The 19,410-nt window shown below is 35.3% G+C and overlaps 1 protein-coding gene across 2 annotated transcripts in view; it reads right to left on the bottom strand.

The window, feature by feature from the left end:
• Positions 1-394: 394 nt before the first annotated feature.
• FYTTD1 (forty-two-three domain containing 1) overlaps positions 395-19,410 on the bottom strand; it is a 31,972-nt gene continuing 12,956 nt past the window's right edge. For both annotated transcript variants that reach the window (XM_047734543.1, XM_047734553.1), the window contains exons 3-9: positions 16,454-16,602; positions 10,996-11,108; positions 9,354-9,450; positions 8,846-8,907; positions 7,057-7,131; positions 5,669-5,795; positions 395-2,814 (exon numbers count right to left, since the gene is read on the bottom strand). In XM_047734543.1, coding sequence (XP_047590499.1) covers positions 2,716-2,814; positions 5,669-5,795; positions 7,057-7,131; positions 8,846-8,907; positions 9,354-9,450; positions 10,996-11,108; positions 16,454-16,602 — 722 coding nt within the window. In that variant the 3' untranslated portion in view covers positions 395-2,715. The remainder of the gene's footprint in view (positions 2,815-5,668; positions 5,796-7,056; positions 7,132-8,845; positions 8,908-9,353; positions 9,451-10,995; positions 11,109-16,453; positions 16,603-19,410) is intronic.

Below are 19,410 nucleotides of genomic sequence, written 5' to 3'. Positions count from 1 at the left end.
TGGATGTTCAAGTCACAGAAGCAGTTTATTATGACATGAGAACTAAAAGACCTGAGCTCAAAAAGTGACTCTGCCACATGTAAGTCTTGAAAAGCTGAGCCTCACTTAACTAAGATATAGACCGAGAAGTTGAAATGGATGATCTTAAAAGGTTCATCTAGCCTGAAATTCTGCATTCTAAGTAAATTTGATTCTTTATTTTAAACTCCTCCTGGCTTCCTGTTTGGAGCTTACAGATGAAATGGTCAAAAGGCAGTTAGAATAGGAGTCTAGACTGACTTAACAATTTAACTGGTAGTTTTTCAAACCCCCAAAATTATAAATATAATCACTACAAAGTTCTTTGTAACACAGAACAATCTAAAAACCACAACTCGATCTTTATAGCTAAGAATAAATGTGAGACCTGTAAGATTTTATTTGTTAAAAATGAACAGCTTCAGAATAGATCTAAATTTGTAACTTTTCCAAAAAACACCAAAAAGTACAGTGTAAAGCATCTCCTCATTAAATACAAACTTTCATTTTGTGATGCACTGCATCAATGTTTTGCATACACCTTGATGCAAAGGAAATTTTAAGTTGTCCTGTTTAAAAAAAAATTTAAGAACTGAAAAAGGATAACTACAACCACATCCCAAGAAAGGATATGTTCCTCCAATAAAGCATATTCTTTTGTTTATATACAATGTTAGCACTCAAGAATTTTAATTTAGTTATAACAAAGGCAAAATTTCATATTTAAAAAGAAAATGAAATTAGAGATGCACAAAGAACAAAAGTTTAATATACCAAAGACACTGTTGTTTGATGCAATTAATGTCAGTATTTGGGACAATTTTTAAGGTTTTCAAGAAAAATGGCATTAATAATAGCTCTGTACAGTATTTAAAATAAAAAAAAGAAAGCATCTTTATACCATATTTTCACAAACTGCTCTAAAGACAGCAAATCTGTGCTCAGTTGTTTTTTCTTTGCTTTAAAATAAGCTATCAGTAATTCTAAACCAGTCTAAAATAAGATGGACTGTTAATGGATGAAATCTAAGCATCTGTACTTACAAAAATGTTTTGCAATGAGTCCTTGGCCTAAGGAGACTAGAGTTTATTTTCAAATTGTGTGACTGGCTTCAAATAATCCTTTATCAGTAGACTTAACCGGCAAAATACCAGGTATTAAGGATCAGATTTAATTCTTTGGTATAAGCATGAAACTGTTAGGTGATACTTTTCCGTGGCTAACATAAACCAAAGTAACCCAAGGAGCATGAGAGAAAACAGTGACATCTAATATATAATGCAAGGCAGGCAAGAGTGATGACTTAATGTTTTGTTTTGTTCTATAGGGAAAATCAACACCAATATACTCTAGGGAAACTAACATCTATACTTAGAGGTTTTAACATTATAGCAAAACAAAAGGTTAAGCTTCAAAATGACTGGACTTGTAGCTGGACTGTGTTACTGCATTTTGGCATTATACTGTAACTTATAGTATACAACCATCTGAGGACTTTCAGCACTAGCTTGGCACAACAGATTAATTCCTCCCACTCCTCTAGAGTGTGGGAGAGAAAAAAAAACTCCTCTCACCATAAATGCCTAAACTTTATACATACAAGAAAGGTATGAAACAAGGGTACAATGTAACTCTATTACCATTTTGGATATTTTTCTTTGTGACATATACAAGTATGTTTTTTATTTTGAAACTGCATACTGTGTCATTAGCAAGTTTAAAAAGCTAATCAAATTTAACTTTTTTTGAATAAGTCTAGGACTTTATGGCTATTGATTTTACCATCAAAGTATCTAAGGGAATCATACCATTTTGATAATTTTAATTCTTCTAAATATCGTTTGAAGAATTCTTCATGGACACTAGATGCAAGGCTACATCAAATTCAAACAGTATATCTGTGTCCTGGGTTTTGAAGTTTTTCACCTCAGTTCCCTGTCCTCAACCTGCTACTTCCTCCTGTTTTCTTCATTTTCTAAACACAATTTTCAGGTTTTTACATTGGACCTTCTCTTCTAAGATAATTTTGTAAACACACATTTATTTATAGCCTTTAAATATCAACATTTTAAACACAGACTAATGCCTAGAGTCACATTTCTTGTTAAAAGTTCAGCATTAAAAATTAACAACTCTGGAGGATTAACCTAATGTCATCTGAAAAGTAACCCAAATTCCAGATATTCCCAAAAATCTTAAAACTCAAAACTGGAATTCTAGTGATTTTTTTTAATATATCTAATGAAGAAAAGTCAACTGCACTTATTACATCAACACTATTAAAGGATGGGTGACAGCAACAAAGGGACCTACTCATATCTCTGAAGACCAAGATTTACCATGGGAAAGTGTAAAAAATGAACAAAAGTGATGAGATCCTAAATACCACTATCATAAAAATAATTAATTTCTATCATTCTGTGTTCTTTCTGCTTCATGAGGAACCAAAGAAGTCAAACAGAGAATTGTTCTGTCTGGACCATGAAATCTTAAGAACAGATAGGTATATTCCCTGTTATTCTTTCAGGGAGTTATTTATACATGTTTAAAAAAAAAACACACTTCAAAAATAAAAATAAGAGTTATTTAGCCTTGTGAATATTTTGAAATAAAGTTTCTTGAATTTTTGTGATGAACTCTTCAAGCAATTCAACTTTTAAAACAGAGTCATCACTCAAAAGTCCCTTTGACATGGATCTATCCCACAGTTACAAAACGGCTTCCTCCTTTGTTGAACGTGAGAGTAGCTCTTTGTTCCTTCAGGATCCCAAATCGCTCATTCAAAGTCATCCCTGTCTAGAGAAAACAAAATAAAAAAATTAACAACTTGACTATTAGCCGTATTTGCTTAAGAACAATAATGTGATCATAACGGTAATTCAAAGCAACAAGTAACATTTCCTACATATTTATGCATACAAACTCATTTAACTCTAACAAAGACCACATATATGAATAGGTGAATTTAGTGAGGTTCAGAGAAGTTAGTTAACTTGCCTACTTGCAGCTCCAGAATTTCAACCTAGTGATCTGACTCACAATCTCTACCTCCTAACCCCTATAAATGCCTACATTATACACTATATAAAACTCATTACCATAATGCCCACAAGTCATACATCCAAGAGTTTCTCTATATGAATTGTTTTTAGGCTCTACAAACATTGCCACAAATTCTAGTGATGTCTCTGATAAAAGACAAAATCCACTTGTGAATATTTGAAACCTATTTTTTTAAATTTTTTTAAAAATTTGTTTGACAGAGAGAGAAAGAAAGACCACAAGTAGGCAGAGAGGCAGGCAGAGAGAGGGGGGGTAAGCAGGCTCCCTGCCGAACAGAGAGCCCAATGTGGGCTCGATCTCAGGACCCTGAGATCATGACCTGAGCTGAAAGCAGAGGCTTAACCCACTTAGCCACCCAGGCGCCCCGAAACCTATTTTTTTTTTTTAAGATTTTATTTGTCAGAGGAGAGGGAGAGAAAAAGTGCAAGTGTGCACACTAGCAGGGAGAGCAGCAGGCAGAGGGAAGAGCAGGCTTCCTGCTGAGCAAGGAGCTCGATGTGGGACTCGATCCAAGGACCCTGGGATCATGACCTTAGCCAAAGGCAGAAGCTTAACTGACTGAGCCACCCAGGCGTCCCTGAAACATACTTTCTTGAATTTCTCTGAGTTTTTGGATTTCTGTGAGTTCCTCATGGAAATCCAAATCAACATCTGGTTTTTGATTAACAGCAGAACACACAACCAAATTATATGTCACGTTTCTTTTTTTTTTTTTAAATATCTATGTATATATACATATTTTAAAATTTTATTTATTTAAACGACAGAGAGAGAGTGCACAAGCAGGCAGAGTAGCAGGCAGAGGAAGAGGGAGAAGCGGGCTCCCTGCCGAGCAAGGAGCCCAACACAGGGCTCAGTCCCAGGACCCTGGGATCATGACCCGAGCCGAAGGCAGTCACTTCACCAACTGAGCCACCCAGGCGCCCCTATGTCATCATTTCTTAAAGAAAAGTAACCATGACAAAATAAAAAGTAAAACAAACTTGGTCAAACTCCTGTCCATACTCCCTATTTCAATTCCACACATATCAATGGATACCAAAAAAAAAAAAAAAAAAAAAAAGCATTTGACAAAATCCAACATCCATTCGTGATAAAAATTCTCAGTCAATTATGAATAAAGGGAACTCCCTCAACCTGATAAAGAGAATCTACTAAAAACCCACTGCTAACATCATACACAATGGTGAAATGCTTCATGCTTTCTCCTCATGCCTGGGGACAAGGCAAGCATACTATGCTCTCACCACTTCTATTCAACACTGTACAGAAGGTTCTAGCCATCACAATAAAGAAGAAAAAGAAAAGGTTTAAAGATTGGGAAGGAATTTGAAGGATGACATGATTGTTTACAAAGAAAATCCTAAGGAATCTACAAAACTGCTAAAGTAGTTAAGTGAATTTTAGCAAGAATCACAAGACACAAAGTTGAATGTAATATAAAAACTGTCAAAACCACAGTGAGACACACCACCTACAAGCACTTGGAATAATCAAATGACAGGCAATAACAAGTGTAGATGAGGATGTGGAGAAATTTAGAACTCTCATACATGCTGGAAGGAATATAAACGGTGCAGCCAAATTGGAAAACAAGTCTGGCAGTTCATAGATGATAGGATATAGGAATTCTGCCGGTAGGTTTTTATCCGGGGGAAATGGAAACACCTACTCATACAAAAGACATGTACGGGGCACCTGGGTGGCTCAGTGGGTTAAAGCCTCTGCCTTCGGCTCAGGTCATGATCTCAAGGTCCTGGGATTGAGCCCCACACGTTGGGCTCTCTGCTCAGCAGGGAGCCTGCTTCCCTCTCTCTCTCTGCCTGCCTCTCTGACTACTTGTGATCTCTGTCAAATAAAGAAATAAAATCTTTAAAAAAAAAAAAAAAAGACATGTACATCAATGTGCAGATGACCATTATTCACAACAGCCACAGAATGGTAATAGCCCAAGTGTCTATCAACTGATGAATGAAAAATTAAATACAGTATATCCATATGATGGAACATTATTCAGTAATAAAAAGATCATACCCTATGGATGAAACATGAAAATACTATGCTAACTGGGTGTGGTGTATAAACAATGAATGTTGCAACACTGAAAAAATTAAATTAAAAAAAAATACTATGATAAGTAAAAGAAATCAGTCACAAAAGACCACATGTTTTATGATGCTATTCATATGAAATGTCTACAATAGGCTTATCTATGGAAACAAAAAGTAGGGATGCCTGGGTGGCTCAGTTGGTTAAGCGTCTGCCTGTGGCTCAGGTCATGATCCCATGGTTCCAGGATCGAATCCCACATTGGGCTCCTTGCTCAGCAGGAAACCTGCTTCTCCCTCTGTCTCTCACCCCAACTTGTGCTCGCGCTCTCTCTCTCTCACAAATCACTAAGAAATCAAAATTTTAAAAGTTAAATAAAATAATAATAATAATAAAGAAACAAAGTAGATCCATCAGTGGCTTGCCAGGGTTGAAGAGACTTAGGACACCCTATTTAATCCATTACACACTTTTTTAAATTAATTAAGATATTCTCAATCAATGGCCCACAGAAATACAAACTAACAAAAAAATTTACCTGTTTTCCAACACTGTTTATGTCAAATTGTAGGGGGACACCTTTAGGGACTTTCTTTACATCAGATTGTTCCCGTTTTGTCAAGAATGAGGGTACAGCAGTACGAGTTAACCGTGGTTTCTGAGTTCTGTTAGGAAAAAAGTTAATATGAAATCAGATAAGCTTAATAATAAAAAAAAGAAATAAATTATTTGGTACATAAGACATCTTGATTTGTACACATGTTCTAATGGATAGGGCTATTCTGTGTTCTCAAAAAAGTACACCAGTCCTTCCTTTTCCATAGGGTATACATTCCTGAACTGCCCCTCACCCCCACCGGCTGATATCTGAAACTGCAGATAGTACTGAACCCCTACACATACTGCATGTTTTTTTCCTATAACATACATATCTATGACAAAGCTTAATTTATAAATTAGGAATGATGTGAGATTAAGAATAACTAATAATAAAAAAGAACAACTGTAGCAATATACTGTAATAAAAGTTGTGTGAAAATGGTCTCTCAAAATGGTCTCCTCTCTCAACATGTTATTGTATTCACCATGTAAGATGATAAAATGCCTAAATGATGAGATGAAGTGAGGTGATTAATGTAGGAATTGTGCTGTTGTTGTCAGGCTACTACTGACCTTCTGACAATACATCAAAAGGAGGATCATCTGTTTCCAGAGCATGGTTGACTGGGTAACTGAAACCATGAGAAGTGAAATCACAGACAAGGGGGTACTACTACTGTACCTGGTTCTTGACTAATCTAAAGACTAAAATTTATAATCACTCATAGAATACCTCTTTAAGTAGAATTATAAACTTTTCAACAATCTGGAATGATTGGGGACTCATCCTCTGTTTTCTTCATTTACTAAAATGGCTGAAGAGATCAAATACAAAACAAACCTACAAAGTTTATAATGCAATAAACATAACGGAATGGTTAACTAAATTAAGGTCATCCAGATAAAAGAACACACGAGGAAGTCTTTAAAAAGAAGGCAGATCTGTAGGTACTGAAAAGTAAAGACAGAGGAGAAAATAGCAAATACATATATAGCAATACATATATAGCATTCCCTCATTTATCATTATACATAAAAAAGAAATGTATATACTACTTAGTATACATGCACCAACTTTTTTTTTTTTTTAAATAAAAACATGAAACTGTTAAAAGTGGCTACTTTGGGGCCACAGAACCAGGAATCCAGAGAATTTTAACTTTATAATATACTATTTCCACCCTGTACTACAAGTATTACTTTTATCTTTGCCTCAGTTTATCTTAACTTGGATATCATGAGCAGAAGTCCAATGCTTTTCTATTACCTACTGAATAGGTAACCACTGAGAGGTTATAATTTCTGCACAATAAAAGGAGGACTTACACTGGACACTGCACTGCTCCAGGATTATCAATAGAGACAGTCAAAATTCCTCCATTTGTGGTGGAAGTCCGCCATCTAGTTTCAAAAAACCAAAAACTTCATTGAAGTGCAAGTTTATAAAACCTGTAGTGTATTTCATATAAAAACATGCATTTTAAAGTAGATATCACTTTTTCTTAGCTTTTAAAAAATACTAAGCCCCACAATAATATAATTAATCAGCATCTTGGGTATAGGAACCAGACACTTAAATTTATTAAGTATTTTTCAGTGTAATAAATATATGTACATTCAATTAAATACAGAAAAGATTCTAATGAAAAGTAACAGTTCCCAGTTTTCTCCCCCAACTTACTGCTCCCCAGAGGCATACCTCTCCTGCTCTCCAATGGCAGCAATTTTAACCTTTCCTATTTTTACTGTTTGCTAGTTCTTCCAGTTCACTGTTCAAGATGTGTATGTAATACTTTGCTATGATAAAATTTTAGGTATCACACTATCCTCTAGTTTCCCTACCTACCTCTGAACATTTTGATATCTATATGTCACTATTTTACCTCCATTATAACTTCATATATACTTAAATCTCTCTCAGTTTCTTAAACCTCTTTCTTTCAATCTCTCTCAACACCATCCCCTCCCAACTTTGTATGAAAGAACAGTAGTACCTCTACTCCTTCCTTCCACCTCTTCTCCCACTTTGTACCTCCTATTTTTTATCAGCTCTACTTTTGTATTTATGTTACTCAAAATCAGACATTTTCACCATATTGTTAACCAAATAAAGTATTATGTGCTTTTTTTCCCCCTATAGGTTTATTCTCACAAGTTCAAAACAGGGGCGCCTGGGTGGCTCAGTGGGTTAAGCCTCTGCCTTTGGCTCAGGTCATGATCCCAGGGTCCTGGGATCGAGCCCCGTATCGGGCTGTCTGCTCGGTGGGGAGCCTGCTTCCTCCTCTCTCTCTGCCTGCCTCTCTGCCTACGTGTGATCTGTCTCTCTCTGTCAAAAAAATAAAATCTTTAAAAAAAAAAAAAAGTTCAAGACAAACAGCATTTATATTATTACAACTATATAGGCATTGTTCATTGCAGAAGCAAACAGCTTATTATTATTTCTTTCCTTATGGTTCCCAATGTCATGACTCCCATGCAAAAGAGTACTGTGAACACCAAGTTCAAACAGTTTCTTTTCTTACACTCTGCTCATTTATAGCTGGCATCACATCTGGACTAACACCATGTTGTATACATTTTGTTTTTCAAAAAGTAGCCATAGTTCTAAATAATTTAATCTCAAAACCTGATCTTATTGATGGAATTAGAGTATTACAACTCACACGTCAGAAGTGCAATTCTAACAGACAAAAAATGTATTTTTAAAAAATTTTTATGGGGTTAGGGGATAAAAAAAGAGTATGTGAGGAGGAAAAACATTCTATTATAAAATTAAAGGTTTACAAGTTTTCTAAAATCTCTATTGGATTTTCTTATATTTATTCCCTGAATAGGTTCACTTATATAAAGGCAGTTACTGATAATAAAGATCTATTTCATTAAAATGGAATAGGTCATTAATTTCTTTTTTAAATAGAGTGATGTATTTGTTGCTAAAACTCATAACATGGACATGTGAAAATATAAAAGGCTCTTGGGGGAAAAAAACAAAGAACAAAATGGATTCATCTATTTCAGGTCAAGGGTTAATATACTTTTGGTCTCATTTAATTTCTGGGTTGCTAGTATTCTGGGAATTTTGAAATGACATCTTGAAAAACAAATTGAAACTTACTGACGAGTTCTCTTTGCTACTACATCGTCTAGCAGTTGTTCTGTGTTCAACTGGGCCTGAACCTGAAGGGGAAAAAAAAAGCAGTAGATCCCATAGAAAGCAGAGGATTTGAATCCAAAAAGCGATCCTGCTCTGTAACTTTATAACCCAGTGTGGTGTGTGTATGAATGCAAGAGAGGCATGTGACTATTCTGGCAATACCTCTTTGTTGGGGTTCCTATATCAGAACAAGTGGTAAAACAAATTTATACCTAAGTAGCACCTTAAACTCCTAAGATGCTGCTACTGATGACAAGAGAGAGAAAAGAAAAAATAAACAACCAAAAGAACTAATCTAATGTCAGTCTCCATATCCCAAACCCAACCCCTACACCTCAACCATGGGCTATGATTGAGGATTATTTAATCCTATGACTGAGGATTATTACTAAAGGTAGATGTTCAAGATCCCTTGAGTAAAAAGAAAGCACCAGTAAGGGGTTTTTTTGGTTTTTTTTTTTTTATATACCTTTAGGCCTCTTCTGAAAAGAAAAGTTGCCTGACGAGTATCTTTCTGATGACTCAATTTATTTCCACTCCTGGTAAAACTGGTTGGAATGTTATTTCTGCAACAAAAACACACACATAGTGAATAGTCTCAGCCCTTTAACAACTGTCAAACATCCTGAGAAAAAACAAGCAAAAATAGTTAAATTCATAGGTTGGACATTTGAGGTACACTAAACATAAAGACTCTGAATTATTTTCTTATTTACACAAAGCTATTGAGATTCAATTTATAAATATCTTTCTGTAGCATGCTACATAACAACCTAGTTAATTCTGAATATTCCAACATAGAATATCTCTTCTAAAGACATTAAACATTTTTAATGCTATTTCTTAAATTTGCTGAAAAACATATATACAGATTTATTTATAGGATTAGTAAAAAGAAAATCACAGCTAGGCATATCCTAGTCAAACTGCTGAAACCCAAAAGTAAAGAGAAAATCTTGAAAAATAACACCTACAGTTTTCCATTCTCACTCAGAAACCTTTATATATTAATATAAATCACACAGAAACTTACAGTCTTCCACTGCTTGCTCTTTCACACACGGCAATGTACTCTCAATTATGTTTGACTTGACTTTCACCAATTCCCTTCTAATCTCTATGTGAAGTCAGTAAAATATGAGAGAACAAATTTTTCATATTTATCTAGGTATGTATTTTTTATAAACACTTAACAGATTGCCTAATCTTACCTCCAATTTTAGAGAGACTCAAATTTTCCTAGCTAGCACAATTAACATGGGTCATTAATGCTTCACGTAATGGACAAGTTCTTATTTAAGAAGTTCCCATTTTCCAAAATCTACTACACCAAATGATTCCCAAAAGAAAAAGAGATGATAGTTAAGTGAAACTGAAACTCCAGCCATTCCACTTTAGTTTTTGTTTTTGAATTATCTTCCACAAGAGATGAATAAGTGGTATTTGAAACTGAAATAATGTAGACACTTAGCAGTTTATCAACTTCCTTTCTGCCCATTTTATCCTTACAGAAAACAGAATGTCATAACAATAGGTCACATTTTTAAGTTTCTGTTATGCTTTTCATTTAACATAATAATCTCAGCTATGGAGGGCCTGGCTGGCTCAATAGAGCATGTTAACTCTTTATCTTGAGGTTGTGATTGAGAGCCCCACGTTACACATCAAGATTACTTTTTTAAAAATTCAGCTTAAGAAGCATTCATGAAGAATTCTTTGTAGTTTGCTTTTTCAACAAATACCCTGTTCTCTTAAGAGTACTTGAGACCAAATAGCAATTTTAACTTTTAGAATTCCCAATTTTGAATAATTCCTGCAGAGTTGTTTTTACCTAACAATCAATTTTATAATTTTATTCTATATGCAAACGAGATAATAAAGCAGACAGATGCTTCTTTAAGTTTATAATTTGTTAAATTCATCAATAATAGTGGGTCTAAGAAATAAGAAAGCCATTACTGAATGCTTCCATATTGGATGTTCAAAGAGACATCCCAAATATCTGTCTAGAAAATGACCACTACAAATATATTCATTTGATCATTTAGGTGCAAGAAGTGTTATGTTTATTTATTCAGGATAACACAGTATTACCATATTTGAGTACTTACTTTCTATTTAACTGGTTAGGTCTCTTGAGAACTGCAACTGCTTTTCTCTGTACTTCATTTTGTCTCAGAAGGCTGGCCTTCCTTTTTAATGCTGGAAAATATCGTTCTATATTCTTTCAGAAGGCAAAAAACTATGTTAAGAGATTGCTTTTTGCTATACACCCTACTACAATAAACATTTCTGAAGCAGAATGAACAGAGACTGCTGAGATGTGCACGTTATTAGAGAAGCTAAAATGACTTGATAATCTCCAGTCTAAGGGACTGAAAAGATAGCAACCACATCCATACTTAAAATACTTTCAGCAAAAGAAGAATCCTTTTTTCGATTGTGAATATGTTCACTTAGATATTCTGGGGGATGCACAGGGAAACATGGCCCTAGAGCTCAAGAGAAGAATCAGGAAGCCAGAAACATAAATTAAGGAATCACTTATATAAACATGACTTTTGATTACCAAGTGAAGGAAAAGAGGGCCAAGTTCCAAAACAAATGTGTGAAAAAAAGGAGGTTATGACAGCAAAGAAGTCTGAGTAGAGAGTTACAGAGAAGAAAAGGAATCAAGAAAATAAGCATGTGAAATGTACACTTTTTCTCCTTTACATATATAAATTCAATCCAGCATTAAAGCCTAATTTAGATTGCCATATTTTCCATGATTTTTCAAAAGTTCTTGGCAAGACAAACTGTTCTCTTTTTTTCCTAAAGATTTTATTTATTTATTTGACAGAGAAACACAGCGAGAGAGGGAACACAAGCAGAGGGAGTGGGAGAAGCAGGCTTCCTGCCAAGCAGGGAGCCCGATGTGGGACTCGAACCCAGGACCAGGGAACCATAACCTGAGCCGAAGGCAGACGCAGGCAACCTATAAACAGTATCTTAATCTAGATTACTTTATCGTATTTCAAAAACATCAACTGACTAAAAAAACATAAAAATTTTAAGTCTTCATTTTCATGAACATTTGGAAAAGAAGTAAATGTAAAGTCAAGGATAAAGAATATCAAGAGTATAGGGGAAATGTTAGGAAGTTAGACTAATAACCCATTTCAAACTTTGTATTCTGTCTTTAATAACAACACCAAGTATCATTTTATGGGTAAATGTAAGTTCCCTCTATGCTACTGTCACATGTTTTCTTCCTTCAAAATACCTCCCATATTACAACCATACAGTTATTTGTATGATAATTTATTTAATGTTTATCTCAGTTCTCCATGAGGGATTTTCTACTGAGCTACTGCAGAATTCCTTACATCTAGCACATAGTCAGTACTCAATCACATTAATTAAATGATAAAAACACAGACTAAGATAATAACAATCCATTAATACATGCTAAACATATTCCATGGATCTAAGGTTTGTATATATGCATAAATGTGTTTTTTTAAAAGTGTAAGCGGGGGGATGCCTGGGTGGCTCAGTTGATTAAGCGGCTGCCTTTGGCTCAGGTCATGATCCCAGCGTCCTGGGATCGAGTCCCACATCGGGCTCCTTGCTCGGCAGGGAGCCTGCTTCTCCCTCTGCCTCTGCTGCCACTCTGCCTGCCTGTGCTCTCTCTTTCTCTCCCTCACAAATAAATAAATAAAATCTTTAAAAAAAAAAAAAAAAGTGTAAGGGGGGTGCACCTAGGTGGCTCAGTTGGTTGAGCGTCTGCCTTTGGCTCAGATCATGATCCCCATGTCCCAGCTCAGTGGGGAGTCCATTTCTCTCTCTCTCTCCCTGCTTGTGCTCTCTTTCTCTCAAATGTATAAATATAAATAAATAAATAAATAAATAAATAAATAAAAGTGAAAAGGTAAGTTTTTCTTTCACAATAATTTTGATATAAAAAATTATACCTTGAGTGGAAAAACTTCAAGGTATTTAAATTTTATGTCAATTTTACTAAGGCGTTATTTAACATACAGTAAAATTTTAGGTGTACAATTTGATGAATTTGAGTTATTACATATAATCGCGTAATGACATCATAATCAAGATATAGAACACTGCACTCATCCTAAAACATTTCCTTGTGCCCCCTGCAGTCAATTCCCTTCCATGACCTTACTCCCCCCAAGGCAATGACTGATCTGTCACTACAGTTTAGCCTTTTCTACAATTTCAAATAAATGGAATCATACAGAACATAGTACTATGTTTTCCTTTTGCTTAGCATGATGTTTTGAGGTGTATCTGTGCTGTCATATAATTGATGTATTCCTTTTTTATTGTTAAATAGAATTCCATAGTATGGAGACATTTATTTTTATTGTTAAAACCAGACAAGTGATTAAAACCACCCATTAAGGGGTGCCTGGGTGGCTCAGTGGGTTAAGCCACTGCCTTCGGCTCAGGTCAGGATCTCAGGGTCCTGGGATCGAGCCCCGCATCAGGCTCTTTGCTCAGTGGAGAACCTGCTTCCCCTTCTCTCTCTGCCTGCTTCTCTGCCTACTTGTGTACTTGTGATCTCTCTGTCAAATAAATACATAAAATCTTAAAAAAAAACAAACAAAAACCCATTAGTGGGAAATAGCTCCTATATATACACAACAGCAACACAACTTTTTTTTTTTTTTAGATTTTATGTAGTTATTTGACACACACACACACACACAGAGATCACAAGGAGGTAGAGAGGCAGGCAGAGGGGTGGGGGGAAGCAGGCTCCCTGCTGAGCAGAGAGCCTGACATGGGACTCTATCCCAGGACCCTGAGATCATGACCCAAGCTGAAGTCAGCAGCTTAACCCATGGAGCCACCCAGGCGTCCCAGCAACACAACTTTTTAAGTTGACAGAAGTACTAAATGGTTTACTATTACCAAAGTCAAGTTAAAAGTAATACAGAACAGGGGCACCTGGGTTGCTCAGTTGGTTAAGTGTCTGCCTTCAGCTCAGGTCATGATCCCCAGGTCCTGGGATCAAGTCTCGCATCAGGCTCCTTGTTTAGTGGGGAGTCTGCTTCTCCCTCTCCCTCTCTCTCTGCACCTCCCCCATGCTTACATTTTCTCTCTCTCTCTCTCTCAAATAAATAAATAAAATATTTCAAAAATTAAAAAAATTTAAAAAACTTTTTTTAAAGTTCTATGGAACATAACATACTCTTCAAGCTTTGGGAAATTCTGAGTCGAACAGAAAAAAGTTACAGAATTGATACTGACGAAATTATATATGTCACTGGAAAAATCTCTAAAGAACATAAACACAACTTTTACCTGATGGGTTATTTTAAATTGACTCTAAACAACAAAGAGAAAAAAAAATTCATTACTGGAGACAACCATTCCCCTGTTGGCACAGCTACTTGCTCTCAGTAAATACTAGTTATATAAATGGTAGGCTATCTTCCCAGTCATTCCCCTCACAGATAAGAAAATTTATTTTGGGGGCGCCTGGGTGTCTCAGTGGGTTAAAGCCTCTGCCTTCGGCTTGGGTCATGATCCCAGGGTCCTGGGATCGAGCCCCAAATCGGGCTCTCTGCTCAGCGGGGAGCCTGCTTCCCCCTCTCTCTCTGCCTGTCTCTCTGCCTACTTGTGATCTCTCTCTCTCTGTCAAATAAATAAATAAAAAATCTTCTAAAATATGTATTTTTATCAAAATAAAATCTCGCTAATTCACATAAGCTATGGAATATGAAAGATAAAGTAACAACATCTAATTATCGTCAGAACTTTTTTAAGGTGTAAAATTCCTAAGTACATATAACAATTCAAGGCCAATTAAGCCATTACGGTAACTTGTTTAAAGAATAGAAAAAGATAATGAGTTATTTATATGGAAAAAGGTTTCTAATTTGCTAGAAAATAATCTGCTTCACAAGTACTGTATTTTATCCTAATCAGACTATTAATCTTATTCAGGCTGAGGACAGGGTTTTAAGAAAGAGCACTTTTCAAACTTTACCTTTGCGAAAATCATTCAACTTTGAATAAATAGATCTTACTATTCAGTACATTCTTACATTCTATAATTAACATTTTCAATTTTCACTATTTTTCTAACAACTCAAAAGACCACATGTAGTAATTTAATATTTTTACTGGGTAAAAGTAATTAGATAGCAGTTAAACCCAACCTCCCTTCCAGTATCCATATCTCATTAACGTTTTCCTATTTTTAACAATCAGTAAACTGTGTGATAAGTTTTAGAGGCAAAAACAACTGCTGGTGGTGGCAAAGCTGAGAAGTTATGGAATCTAAGACAGTTGTGGTTCTTAACCAGAATATGCACATTAAAAATAATTTAAAGAATGAGGTCCTCAATTTTTTTTTACAAGTATGTATTACCTGCATGATCAGAGAAACAAAAGAAGTCCTTGGTGGCTTGGACTTACTAAACTTAAGAATTGAAGAAAAAATACTTGTGAAACTATCTGAAGGAATGCTTCAGCCAATTACTCATTGAGAAGTAAATAAAACTTACTCATTGAGTAAGTAAATTACTCATTGAGAAGTAAATAAAACTTCACTTAAAATTTAAAAAGTAGGGGCGCCTGGGTGACTCAGTGGGTTAAAGCCTCTGCCTTCGGCTCAGGTCATGGTTCCAGGGCCTGGGATCGAGCCCCGCATCGGGCTCTCTGCTCAGCGGGGAGCCTGCTCTTGTCTCTCTCTCTCTCTGCCTGCCTCTCTGCCTACTTGTGTTCTCTGTCAAATAAATAAATAAAATCTTAAAAAAAAAATTGAAAAGTAGTTAACTTACAATGGGTAAACCACTGTAGCCTAATTATAAATTGACATCTATCCCAGAGAAATAAAAACCTATGACCATACAGACTTACTTACATCCACAGCCACATTATTCATAATACCCAAAACTGGAAATAACCGAAATATCCAGCAACTGGTGAATGAATAAACAAAATATGGTATATCCATAAAACAGAGTATCATTCAGTAATACAAAAAGGAAAACATCATAACTAAATGCCAGATCACATATTGTCATATGATTCCCTTTATATGAAATGTGCAGAAAAGACAAGTTTATAGAAAACCTACAGAACGTACATTAATGGTTGCCTGAGGCAAATGATGAGGTATGACTACGAATGGACATGAGATTTCTTTTTAGAGTGACAGAACTGTTGTAAGGTTAGATAGCTGTGATAATTATACAACTCTGTAAATTTTCTAAAATTCACTGAATTGTACACTTAAAAAGATGCATTTTATAGTATAAAATTATACCTCAATAACCTGTTAAAAACTGTACATACACAAACACACAAAGGCAAAGGAAATCAGAAACCTATAAAAAATTTCACATTGATTTTATATAAGAACATGGAAATTTAGGTATTCTTCATGAATGACAATGATTTATTTTTTACATAAGATCCAAAGCACTTCATAAAAAAAATCAAAATATTCAAATGAAATACTTTCTCAAGGAAACATTGTACTCATTCACAGAAATATTAGCACAACTAAAGGGAAGGGGTATCTGATGCAGAATTAAGCCATCATCCTACCTTATCACTTAGAGGTGGTCGATTCATAGGACTAATTCCTTTTCGAATTCCAGTTGCTTTCCTAGCTGCAAGGCCAGTGATAACTCCATAAGGACGTCTCTTTCCAGGCATTACTCTTCCTCTACGGCTCAGACTATTCTTGCCAAAACCTGTAGGAGGTTTGGAAAAAAAAAAAAAAAATCAATCTAAGAATGCAATTGAAGGGCACACAGGTCATAGGGTATTCTATTTCTTAAGCAGAGTGGAAGGTACGAGGGTTTTATTTTTCATTTATTATTTATATAATATTTCTTATATCACTATTATGTAATATTATTGCATTATTTACAAGTACTTCTTTTGAAATTACGTATTTCATTTTTAAAGAGGTAATAAACTGCACCAGCAAGGGTTTTGTTGGTGTAATGCACAGCAAAGGACTTTAAGATTCTCCTGTCTCCCTGGTAGCTACCCTCTCTCTTGCGTTACTTTCTCAATGAACAACTTTCCCTTTGCAATGTGGTATCCACTACCATGCACTTACCAAATACTTGAAATATGACTAGTCTGAATTAAGATGTAATAAAAAGGTACAGTATTTCACTAATAACTTGTATTAATTATATGCTACAAAGATATTTTGGATACATAGCATTAAATAAAATATATTATTCATATGTGGCTCACGTTTTATTTCTATTGAAGGACACTGAACTTGAGTGGGTCACTATCTCATATTCCATTTACTATGTTGCAATCTGGCTTATTTTCATTTCTACTGTATTTAAACTACTTTTGCTAAAGACCCTATTGAGTTCCAATGAATATATTTTAATCTCTGTGCCACGTGACACAACTTGACTTTGTCTTTCCACGTGTATTTTATTTATTTTAATATATTATTTAAAGATTTTATTTATTTATTTGAGAGAGAGACAGCCAGAGAGAGCACAAACAGGGGAGAGAGGGAGAAGCAGACTCCCCACTGAGCAGGGAGCCCGAAGAGGGGTTCGATCCTAGGGTCCTGGAACATGACCTGAGCCAAAAAGACAGCTGCTTAACTGACCAAGCCACCCAGGTGCCCCAAAGTATTTTCTAATTACGAAAAAATGAACATGTTCATTGCAGAAATCTTAATATAAAGTACAAATTAAAATAAAAGTCACCCATTATCCCACCATCTTGGGACAACCACTAACATTCCATCTCTTGCTAGTCTTTACTTTTACTCCTACACATTTAAAAAATTAACGTTTTCAGTTTCAACTTTTTTTTCTTAAAAGATTTTATTTATTTATTTGACAGACAGAGATCACAAGAAGGCAGAGAGGCAGGCAGAGAGAGAGGAGGAAGCAGGCTCTCTGCTGAGCAGAGAGCCCGATGCGGAGCTCAATCCCAGGACCCTGGGATCATGACCTGAGCCGAAGGCAGAGGCTTTAACCACTGAGCCACCCAGGCGCCCCAGTTTCAACTATTTTTTAAGCAACTCAAAAGACTATCACGGAGCTAATTCACAATTTTGTAGTACCATCTAGAAGGTACACTGAATCGATCTTCCTGGCAACAATACTTCATAGTCTATGTATTATTTTGTAGTGTGCATTAACACTGCATTGTAAATATTGTAATATTATTGTAAATATTATGTTTTTAATATTCTTTCATTGTATTATTTTTTTAAGTAGGCTCCAAGCCCAATGAGGAGCTTGAACTCACGACCCTGAGATCAAGAGTCACATGCTCTACAAACTAAGCGAACCAACAGGTTCCCCTCATTGTGTTATTTTTTAATGTGCCTTACTTGATCTAAAAACCTCACAATGACCACTTAAATTACTTCTAATATTAAATTATTATAAATAACATTTTTGGGGGGAGGTGAAGATGCAACAAACTTTTATTTAACTCATTAATAAAAGCATAGCAGGGAAACAAATCCAGTTCCAAAGGATTTTATATTCAGTGGCAGAAAAAAGGAATATTTAAATAAGATAGCTATAAGAAGACAAAAAACCGGTAAATGTCTTATGGGGGTGGAGGGAGCATGATTTTCAGGATTATTTTTTCTACTGGACAATTTCAAAAACCCTACTTTTATCAATTATATATAAATTTACCTCTGACTTTACAGAGTTGCAAAGTATCAGTAATACACACTAAGAACATTGTTACAAGGACATGTTTATTTTTTTTAATTTTTTAAAAAAGATTTTATATATTTATTTGACAGAGATCACAAGTAGGCAGAGGCAGGCAGAGAGAGAGGAAGGGAAGCAGGCTCCCCGCTGAGCAGAGAGCCCAATGTGGGGCTCGATCCCAGAACCCTGGGATCATGACCTGAGCCGAAGGCAGAGGCTTTAACTCACTGAGCCACCCAGGCGCCCCGACAAGGACATACATTTAATCAATACTATATAGCAAGTCAAATTTACATTTCTTTAGATTTCTAGAGGTAATATTTTCATACACATCCGATTATTTCTTCAAGATATAAATTTCTAGAAGTTGAAATTCTATATCAAATAGTAAAACAAATTAAGGAATTTGGTTCGTGTAGTAAAAAATCTCTTTTAGAATGACTATATTTATTCATATTACCAGGAACATAATAAGGGTGCCAACTTTTTCCACATCATTGACAATGTTGAATGTTCTTTTTAATCATTCTCACTTAGTATTTGAAAAATATTTGAAAAAAAAAATTTTTGTCTCCTTTGGTAGTTCACTATTGAGAATGAACATTTTCCATGTGTTTTTGGCTACTGCTATTCTACCATCCATGAACTGTCATGTCATAAGCAGGTTGCCAGGGGTCCAGTTTTAATATCCTTTGATACTTTTTTTTTAAAGATTTTATTTATTTATTTGAGGGAGACACAGAACAACCAGTGGGAGCAGACAGAGGGAGAGGGAGAAGCAGGTTCCCCACTGAGCAAGGAGCCCAATGGATGACTCAGTCCCAAGGACCTGGGATCATG

Source organism: Lutra lutra, chromosome 1 (assembly GCF_902655055.1).
Source record: "Lutra lutra chromosome 1, mLutLut1.2, whole genome shotgun sequence".
NCBI lineage: Eukaryota > Metazoa > Chordata > Mammalia > Carnivora > Mustelidae > Lutra > Lutra lutra.
This window is presented reverse-complemented; position numbering and strand designations above follow the sequence as displayed.